This window comes from Poeciliopsis prolifica, unplaced genomic scaffold (genome assembly GCF_027474105.1).
Source record: "Poeciliopsis prolifica strain line A6 unplaced genomic scaffold, Auburn_PproV2 SCAFFOLD055, whole genome shotgun sequence".
NCBI lineage: Eukaryota > Metazoa > Chordata > Actinopteri > Cyprinodontiformes > Poeciliidae > Poeciliopsis > Poeciliopsis prolifica.
The window spans coordinates 2,518,612-2,529,087 of NW_026562430.1; the positions used below are offsets into that span (position 1 = coordinate 2,518,612).

At 39.9% G+C, this 10,476-nt stretch overlaps 1 protein-coding gene across 1 annotated transcript; it reads left to right on the forward strand.

The window, feature by feature from the left end:
* The first annotated feature begins 2,119 nt into the window (after window positions 1-2,119).
* Window positions 2,120-8,246, forward strand: LOC129378991 (homeobox protein engrailed-1-B-like). Its single transcript, XM_055059506.1, has 2 exons — window positions 2,120-2,931; window positions 7,485-8,246. The coding sequence occupies exons 1-2, from the start codon at window positions 2,397-2,399 to the stop codon at window positions 7,802-7,804; spliced, it is 855 nt and encodes a 284-aa protein (XP_054915481.1). The 5' UTR covers window positions 2,120-2,396; the 3' UTR covers window positions 7,805-8,246.
* Window positions 8,247-10,476: the final 2,230 nt, after the last annotated feature.

Consider the following 10,476-nt stretch of genomic DNA (forward strand, 5'->3'; position numbering starts at 1 on the left):
CTTTCCAAGCAGAGGTTCATGGTGTGTGTGTGTGAGAGAGAGAGAGTGTGTACTGAAGCACCTCGACTTTATGGGCTACTCAATAAAAGCGCGGCTGCGATCCGTCAGTGCATTTATCATCCTATTACGGCGACAAATCCGGCTCCCAGTACATGAAAGGTAAAATGAATCACCAACGTTAAGCCGTCAATAAAGTCATTTCTGTAAATGGTGTCTCTGAGGGCCCCCGCTATTATTCAACAAGCTTTATCAGCACCTTGGAAATTACGTGGCTTGTAGCGCGGCCCCTGCTTCACTTTGATTAAGGGCCCTGCCAGGCGGCGGTGACAGCGCTTGTGACTCGGGTTTTATTCAGGCCGCTCCCCGTGATGAGCACCGAGCGGACCGGGCGCAGGGAGGACTAATTAAAAGCTATAAATTATCTTCAGTGGCCCCTCTCATGCAGGCCCCTCTTTGCGGCGCCAGATAAGAGCAGACTGAGAGCTCATTTAGTCACAAAGGCGCTGCGGCTAAAACAGCACATTGATACTGTCCTAATTGGAATTTAATTAAGTAGCCAGAGCTTCCCAGTCCGGCCTGTGGGATGAAGATTTCACCGCGCCACTGTTAACCATCAACACGTCCCCACTTTCCTCCTGTCGCCATTATGATTAGAAATATTATCATTATTACTTGAAATCACTAATTGCAGAGCTTGATGGCCGTTTTATTAATATGAAAGAGATTTAACTACATTTCAGGTCCCGCTGCAAGCCGCGCATAAAGCGCACTGTAAACGGCTTCGCCCACTTCGCATCCACGCCATTTCGTACTTTCCTACTTCCATTTCGTGCCCAAAAGCGTTTTCTTGCCAAGTATGCCTGCTCTAGCTTGGGTTTCTCTTCCAGCGTACGAAACTGTTAAAAGAGAAAAGCAAAAGCAGCGCAATGACAGGCTGCGCAGCAGGAGAGCTGAAGCTGTCATAACCCCAGTTGTGTTGAAGGAAACGTGTTATAATTGGAAAATGAGCAGCCCAGTTAAAAATACAACGTTATGATTCACAAAATAAGTAGATAAATACATATACTGTATTGGGAGTTGAACTTGCATTTTGCTTAGTTGATGATGATGCAGCTGGACTATAAACAAACCATTTTATAACCATAAACCACAGCGGTTAAGTTTTTAGCACTTTCATTTTTTATTGCGATCATAAAAAAACCTCAAATTTCACGTGCAGGTTGATATTTTTGTTTATTATTTTCTGATATATTTACTTGCACTGGGTTTGTTCTCAGTGACCAGCTGCATCTTAGGACCCCTGGTCAACACCAGAAACCTATATTCTTATCAGAAAGGTTTAGGTAAAATATGAAAAAAATGTTTTTCTTAATCTACGCGCATTTTGTAAATTAATGTCAGACGCATCCATTTCCACATATTAAGTTTTGATCGTTTACTACATTGAAAGCACAAAATGGGGCAAAAACGTTCGGTTTTACTTTTGTAAATATTCATTCTGAAATATTTGCTGGGTTTATGATGGCTTAATTGATAAAATAAATAAAAAAAATAACATGGTTGAAAAAATTTAGAATTTTGCTTTTCGTATATTTTTACACCCTAAACACTTTTCTCTCCTATTTCCTTGTAAAATCCTGAACTTTATTTGCGCATTTAGACATTTCTAACTTGTAGCCCAAAATAGCCAAACTGTGAAATGGCTACATTTAACAAACTCCTTGGGTGGCATACATTCCTCTAACTTCAAAAAAAAAATAACACCCCGGACTCAAATATTAATAATGAATATAATATGGATCATGTGAAGCTGTGGCTGTTGGAATCAAAGGTAAAAGCTGCTTTTGGCTCTTTGTTCCATTTATTCTGCTGGATGCTTCGCTCTTGTTTTTGTTTTGCTGTGTACATGCACATGCACGTGCTCTTATTCTCCAATATCGATCACCTCCGCGATGCAGGCGCGCGCGTGCCAGCTTCATGAAGCGTTCGGATCCCTGATTGGTCGTCGTAAGCCGTGACAGGGACGATCGGAGCATCTGATTGGTGTATTGCACGTGTGTGCGCGCACTGGTGTAACGCGGCGGAGAAGCACAGGGGGTTTGGACAGGGGGGATCTGATTTTAGGAGAGTTTGAAGAGCAAATACAGAGATATTATGCTGCACCGTGGAGAGGCACAGGCACTGGTTGTTGTGGAGCTGATGGTTATGCCAAGCTTCGGGAGGTTATTAGGAGACATGCTGCCGCTGTAGTTGATGTTATAATAGAAACCAGGCGTTTGCTCTATGAGAGAGGCTTGTTTTTTGTATTGAACTGGATACCGAAGTGAGGAGGGAGAGCGAGCAACAAGTGGAATCTGGTGTGGAGAGGCTGAGATTTCTCACCATCACCAGCTGTTATGGAAGAGCACAAGGAGCCCAGCAGCGGCCGGGACTCGACCGAGGACGAGAGCATGTCCCTGTCACCGAACCTCCCATCCCCTGCCATGATCCTACCCCATCCGGCCGCGCAGCAGGCCCACAGAACCACGAACTTTTTCATCGACAACATCCTGCGGCCGGACTTCGGCTGCAGGAAGGAGCCGAGCTACCGCGAGCGCAGCCAGACGCCGGGCAGGGAGAACGTGAACCCGCTGGGAGCGAGGCCGCCGCACGCCGGCAGCCTCTGCCTGGACTCCAACTGCAGCAGCGACAGCGCCTCCTCCTCGCCCTCCTCGTCCTCCTCCACGTCCTCGTCGCCCGCGTCCAAGCAGAGCTCGTCGAAGCCCGGCGAGGCGGCCGGCAACGGGGCCGGCAGATACGCGGACAGTCCGTCGTCGATTGTGGTTATGAGCGGCAGCAATGGAGGCTCTCCAGCGTCAATGAAGGAGAGCCAGCCGCTGCTGTGGCCCGCCTGGGTTTACTGTACGCGCTACTCGGACCGGCCCTCATCTGGTAAGGCGCTAGTAGTCCCCGAAATACACCGAGCAGGGTGTCTCTCTTCTCCACAGCAGGATTAAATGAAGCGCCTCAGAGCTGCAAACATGTTTACGAAAGAAAAATAACTTTCTTTGTTCATCATTATTATTGCTTTACTAAAAAGCAAAGCAACTTCTGCCTGTGTATGAAGCGAGTATCGACACTGCTGAACGTTAAAACGGATAGGATTGTGCAATAACGTAATTCTATTAAATCAGCTTTAAAGAGACGAAAAGCCACTAATTTAACCCCAAATCAAAAGATTACATTTATTTTTAAATCCGTTTCATTCGGCTTTGTTTACACTGCTCCAGTATCTGAATGCTTGAAAGTTGAATTAAATGTAGGCTATAATAAAATAAAATAAAGGAACATGCCATAGCCTACATAATCAAACAAATATGCCATATTATAAATAAATAATGCAAGACATTAACTAAATATGAGACTATATATGTTAATGAATTTAATGTAATTACAGCTATTCTAATACGGGTCCTCCGGTTTTTAACAAATGTGTTTTCAATATATACTTTTTAATGAACTAAAATCCTGCAACGACATATTTGAGTGCAGTATTTCAGTCCGATTTTGGTTTCATTGAATAAAAAAGGGAACACTTGAGTCAGAAAAGTCAGTATAGTAACACCGCCTTTGTTTTAGCTTGCAGGGGGGAAAAAAACATTACTTAAGTCCGGCTAAAAATAATGTGATTTGACTTTTTAGTGGATATTATGAGGCGATCTTTATTGTCATTTTTAAAATAAAATACCATAAATACAAGCCGCTGTGGATTTAATCAAATCGCGACCGAATGCTTTCAATCGGGAAAGACAAAAACGTAAAGCCTAAGTTATATTATGTATGTTGTTGCAATTTTTACAAAATGTATAAAGTTTAAGGCTTCAAACGATCTTTTTTTATTTATCATGGTTCGCTGATGTTATAATAAGAGGGGGCCTTGCCCATGCATACTTACTTTCCCCATTGTGCAGGCTGCAGAACATCAAAGGCCCGCCTTTATGCTTTAAATGGGTTTTTGTGTCTTATATTATATTATACAATGCATCTCTCCTGTTTAACAGCTCGGCTCTCAAATATCATCTGATATTTCAATGCAGACAGCCACCCAGTGGAACCATGCCTCAGATACAGGCTCATTTGCTCCTATCTTTTCCTGCGTATACGTGAGTCTGCTGCCATTGTTTATGTAGGACGTTTGAAGGAAAAATGGAGTCAAGACTTCAGCTGAGCGGCGGACTGTGTCAGTGTTGTATGGAGGTCTTTTTATACACTTTAACGCGTATTTACAGAATCCACATGGACATTTTATTATGGTTTTTTTACTAGTGATTGTCCAAGGATACACAGCCTCTAATCTAATCTGATTGGTTAATTTCTCTCCTTTGTTCACTTATTTACTGTAGCTGTTATTAATTAGTAATTAGTATCAACATATGCATGACCTCATAGCCTTAGAGGGCCACACGCTTTTAGGTGATATGCCGCTAGGGTTTAAAAATATATATTTTACCAAGATTAAGGCCTAAATGCAAAATTACAAGTAAAACTCTGAATCTTTTAAATTGTGACTGGGAAATTAAGAAACCCTCGCGATACTTGTGAAATTAATTTTCTTTTTTCACATTTTTGTAAGAATGCCCGAGATCACTTCTGCACAAGTTGTATTTATTATCTTTAACAGCACAATGTTAATTGCCTGTCAGAAAGCTAATTTAGCCGCATCTCGATACTGGCGTATTTTAGACATGGTGGCGTTTTAGAGAAAAATCCACTCACTCCGTTTCTCTCCAGGCTGGCCGGCGGCTTCCTCGCTGTTCACATTTTCACGCGTATTTATGTATGAAAAAAGGAGCATTTTCTTAACGAGTTAATCCACATTGTAGCTGTTTTTTGGGGGGGAATGTTTTGTCCAGAATGAAGTTTAGGTGCGCGTAATCTCATTGGCTCTCCTGTTTAGTATTTAACGCACCTGTTATTAATCCTTAATTAGATCCTTTCATGGATGGCCTTATGGTCTTAAAGGGACATGCACTTTTATTCTGCTACAAGATAATAGAATTTAAACCAGGTTTAGCTTAAATATAATTTCACTAAATTATTTTAAACTGCAATTATTTTAGTTGAGTAAAAAACAAAAGGCAATCAGTATTGTTTTTAAATATTTTATGTCGATAAAAACACGAGAAGTTTTTCATCTTTCCCAGAGCGGCTCACAAATGTCAGCCTCTATTTTAATGCACATTAATCTCCAGAATCCCAGTTTAGCCGCATCTATTCATGTTTGAGTGTCAGTGTTGTTGCTGTTTATGCGGGGACGTTTCAGAGAAAACTGAAGTCAAATCCGATTTATTCCTCTTCATTTTGGAGCTGGGCGGCGGGTTCCCCCTTTCCAAGCGTGCATTTCCACATGAAACTTTTGCATTGTTTTTACGACCCTAAACCCATTTCTGATGTGTTTTGTTGCTTTTTCATCCTTGTGCAATTAGTGAGTTTCACATTAAATAGGTATTATTCTCATTTATGTGTTTGCATAATTCCTGTTTATAAATTTAGAAAACAAATCTAAGCTCCTAAATTAAAAAAAAAAAACGAAAAAAAGAAATCAAATATTCTTTACAATGAATATTTTTTTTCTGATGTTCCTGAAGGAGACAGAAATTGGCAATAAAAACGTTAAAAAAGTGAATGAATAAATAAATAAGTGAAGAAAACGTAACTGATGACTCAGACATCTCCAACGTGTTTGGTGCAAATTGAAATTCAAGGAATGATTCAGCAACGTGCTATTTATTGTAACAACGCCTCTGAAAACAGTGAATTGTTGTAACCTGCCTCACAGGCGGGGCAAGTTGCAACAGATTTAGCTGCAGATACTGTATCTGAATGTAATTCATTCAATGCAAATCCATCTACAAACGATGACTGGACAATGTTTTGGGCTTTTAATTATCTATCAAGCGTTGACAGTGCAGGAGGCAGGGAGACACGACATGTATGCTTTTCATCTGTGATGCTATAATTGAAAATTTTCAAACAAAATTTCCAAAACTTATTCGATTTTGTTTATTTTCATCCATTTTTATCTATATTGATTAAGTCCTCCTCCATTTTTTATTCAAATTCACTACTGTATTATTTCATTTACTTCATACTGTTTACTTTTGGATCTCATTCAGTGAAATAAATTGTTGTACACACACACACACACACACCCACACACACACACACACACACACACACACACACCACACACACACACACACACACACACACACACACACACACGTAACATTTCACAGGATTCGGAAAGTCAAACATGCAGCTCAGCATTTTCAAACTGTGTACATTAAATATAAAAATATTTCAAAAACAAATAAATACTTGTGCAGATCTGTACCTTTTGAAAATTGCAAATGGTGGAAATTTGAAACTTGTTCTCCAAATGAGTGGAAGTGCACAACACTGTGATACATTGACCTTTCCAAACAAAAGCACAATGCTGCACAACAGAACTGGAACACTATTCACCGCAGTTTATACCACATTTTACTAGTATATGTAACAACTTACATTCAGATAGGTGCTGCATTAGTAGTATTGTATTGCCAATCAGGTCTGGATTAGGAGGAAGTTGTCCCTAATCTGGTCGCTCATGTTTTTATTTTTACCTCATGCATTCAAGTAGCTGGCTTATATGTAGCTTAACTGTATTATTATTAGACCTTGTCCCTTTCTAACAATTTACAAAAGAAAAAAATAGAATAATTTTTTCATTTGTCTAAATCTGCTAAGAAACTACGGAGGTTGGACGCTGAGACAAAAACAAAGAAGAAGGTGTGGAGAGCATTTTTAATGGCTGATGTTTCACATAGTGGAGTGGAAGGGAAATTACCATAGTGGCTCAAACCACACTGACACTTTAATACACGTGAGTTTCATATTAATTATACTCCAACTGCAAGGGGCTCCTCGAGAAAGATTTTATAAGGGCTCCTGGCAACATTTCAGGAGCCCTTAAAATAAATAATAATACATTTCTTTTTAAAACAAACAGTCTAAAGTAATATTTTTAGCAACACATGTAGAAAAAAGTGACACATTGTGATAACTTTGTGTGCTTTTTTAGGCCTTATGTCAGCTGCACCTAACCATATGATGATGGTATGAAAAGAGGGCGGGGCCGTGTGTGAGTGATATTCAAATAGCACAAGAAAGAAGAGAAAATATTAACATGGATTAAAATAAATACTGCTATAACTTCAAGGAGCCACTTTGCCTTTTGAATTTATGCCACCACTGCAGGTGAAAAATTGTTGCCAGTTATTTTAACAGTAAACTATTTACAGTGTAACTTCTCTCTTTCTTTATCAGCTAAAATACTATTAGAAAAAAAAACTCCTTTTCACTAGAATACCTTAAACTGAGGCACATTCAGCGGATAATTAAGGCTGTGGTGACCAGCCGTAGAATAAATATTTTTATTCCCCTTGTTGTTTCCACGCCAGGCCCAAGGACACGGAAACTGAAGAAGAAGAAGAACAGCAAGGAGGACAAACGGCCCAGGACGGCGTTCACGGCTGAGCAGCTGCAGAGACTCAAAACCGAGTTCCAGGCCAACCGGTACATAACGGAGCAGAGGAGACAGTCCCTCGCCCAGGAACTGAACCTGAACGAGTCCCAGATCAAAATCTGGTTCCAGAACAAGAGGGCCAAGATTAAAAAGGCCAGCGGCTACAAGAACGGCCTAGCGCTGCAGCTTATGGCGCAGGGACTGTACAACCACTCAACGACCACCGTGCAGGAGGAGAAGGAGGAGAGCGAGTGAGCGCCCCCCGCCCCCGCCGGACACTTCCCTACTCAGGGGCTGGCTGACTCTGGACTCATGGAGATAAAGAAAAAAACTGAACTGGAAATGGGGGGACCGCTATTTAAAAACACAGATTTCTGTTTATGGTAACAGTATATGGACATAATTATATAAAAAAAAAAAAAAAAATTGAACGACCGTTATTAAAATTTATATAGCCACACAGTTATCATGTTGTATACATTACTGCATATTGGATTCCAGGCTCATTCTCAATCCACCATTTATTATTTTTTTCTATTTTAATTTTTAGGGATGTTTGACTTTCTAGGTTGTCGTGCTCTCCTCGTCCTTCATGTCTGCGCCATATTTTCCTTCAACAAACCAGTCCGCCGGACTCAGCCAAGCCAAAGATTTTTACTATGTTCACATGTAGTCTGAAATAAAACGGAAAAAAAGAGCAAGATATAATGGACTAATTTAGCATTTCTTATTATTGCTTTACTTTTAATCATATTGGATGTCATAAAAACATAAATCAAGTTTTTGCCTCCAACTACAATCAAAACTTTAACCTCTGCTATTATTTAACAACCATCACTTTCATTATGATTGATACCTAAGAGAGCTTTTGGTGAGAAACAAAGCGCGCACACACACACACACATACACACACGCGCATACACCGTTGAGGTGCAGGTCCTGTTTCCCTGCCTGCCTGGATACCATTTCACCCATTAAACTATTCTGGTCATTTACAAGTTTTCCCATTGCTGCTGCTGCTGCTGCTGCATTTTCACTCCTTGCTGATCTTCCACCTGCTTGGTGTTCACCACAAAGGCCTTGTTCTTGTCATCGTTGGAGTGATTTATTTATTTATCTGTCTGATACGTTGCTTTATTTTTTTTCTTTTTGGTTTTCACTTGTTTGGGCCTGCATAAACCCCTCAGAGGTTTATAGAGGCTGGCTGTGAATATGGAGTGTGTGTGTGTGTGTGTGTTTTTGGGCGCCGCACTCTGGAGGGCATTGGTAGCAGACAAACTTAACTCCTCAAATAAGAAAATATCCAAATGAGACAGAAAAAGACTTTGTCTCCTGTCCGAACATCTAAACATGGTTTTTGTCGTAAACAGACCTGATTTGAAACATATTTGCTCAGGTAAAATTCAGACAAAGATGACGTATGAACTCCAAAGTCACGTTTGACAGGCCATGCTCAAACTGCTGCATGGATGAGTGGAGCGTCAGGAGCAAAGGTTGTGAGAATGCATAGATCTAGATCTAATTAAGACTCTAAGAATTACTGATGTAATTAAAAGAAAAGTTAGGCTTCTCAAATAAAAACTAAGTGACCGTTTATAGAAAATAACAAAAAAAAACCAAAAAAAACAGGCACAACAGCTACCAATTTATTTGCCTTCTGTTTTGTATCTGTTATTATTTTAGGTATTTTTGTTCAGATTAAATTTAGTCAGCACAAGAATTTAGATAAAATCATCATGGCTACTTCATTATGGTTAATTCTTTGCTTAATTCTTTGTGGCATAGACTCAACAAGGGATCAAAACATCTCTTGGAGAAATTTGGTTTGTTTTACAATAATATCATCATGTAGTTGCTGCTAATTTGTCAGCTACACTATGATGGGATTCATGTTCTCATGTTGTTTTTGCCAAAATCTGACTACCATGTGAAAACAACAAAGCAGTCGTCATTTTTCCCAACGTTTCATTGTCCAATTTTGGTATGGCTTTCTGAATCACAGTCTCAGTTTCCTGTTCTTAGTGCGGTTGTCTGCAGCTGTAGCTCATCTGCTTTAAGGTTTGACCAGCTGTTCGTTCCCACATTCCTTGGGTTTATAAAATCTTTCAATTATTGTCGCATTTCTAGTCTCTCAAGCAGAAGTCATTTTATTAACAGAGCTGGATATTTTCTCTTTTCGGACCATCCTCTATAAATCTGACCTGCATACAGAATCAGCAGTTTCTGAAATACTCAGCTAGTCTAGTTTTCTGTTATATGGTAGAAAAAGTAGGTGTCCCACGCTATTGGTTGATGTGTTGATGTTTTAGAGGTCTTTGTTGTGACCAAATAATAGATTCAGTGAGATGTCTAAAATGAAAAGGCCATAAGATATTGTTCAGGGTTTGGAGAAAAGTGTGAGATTATGTCAAAATTGTATGTGCTTCATTCAAAAACAACCCAAAATGGGAGAAAAACAGACCTCACCAACCCCCATGATGTTGAGGAATGTGCCATAAGTCTCATTCTGACATAAATTGGACAAAAGTTTGATTTTTTTAATGACAGGAAAACTGGGTAATCATCTAGATTAGCTTCTTCAGTTTTAACAGGAAAAACTACATTCTTATTCTGCAATATTCTTCCTAAAATGAACATAAAAATGCAGAGTAGGCTAAGACTGTTGATCAAAATTGAGCATCACTACCAGCACATTTCTATCACTTCTGCTTGTCGCATACTTTTAATTCAACTGATCTCGGTTCAGTTTTATTTAATTAAGCGCTAACGAGGCGGTGAGGGTCTGCAATGGAGGAGTTCACGGCCTCTGCGTTTCAGGCTTCTTTTTTTTTTCTTTTAGTCATTTGTGTTCTGATCTTCCTCTCAGAGCCCAGGGTTAACAAGCGTACGCTGTGCTGGGTAGCTGTAATTGATTTCAGGGACGGGCT

What these genes read in the sequence shown, in the direction of transcription:
- LOC129378991 (XM_055059506.1), top strand. Translation starts at nt 2,397, where the DNA reads ATGGAAGAGCACAAGGAGCCCAGCAGCGGCCGGGACTCGACCGAGGAC. An exon ending in CTCGGACCGGCCCTCATCTG is followed by an intron (nt 2,932 to 7,484) that starts GTAAGGCGCTAG and finishes TTTCCACGCCAG; the next exon opens with GCCCAAGGACACGGAAACTG.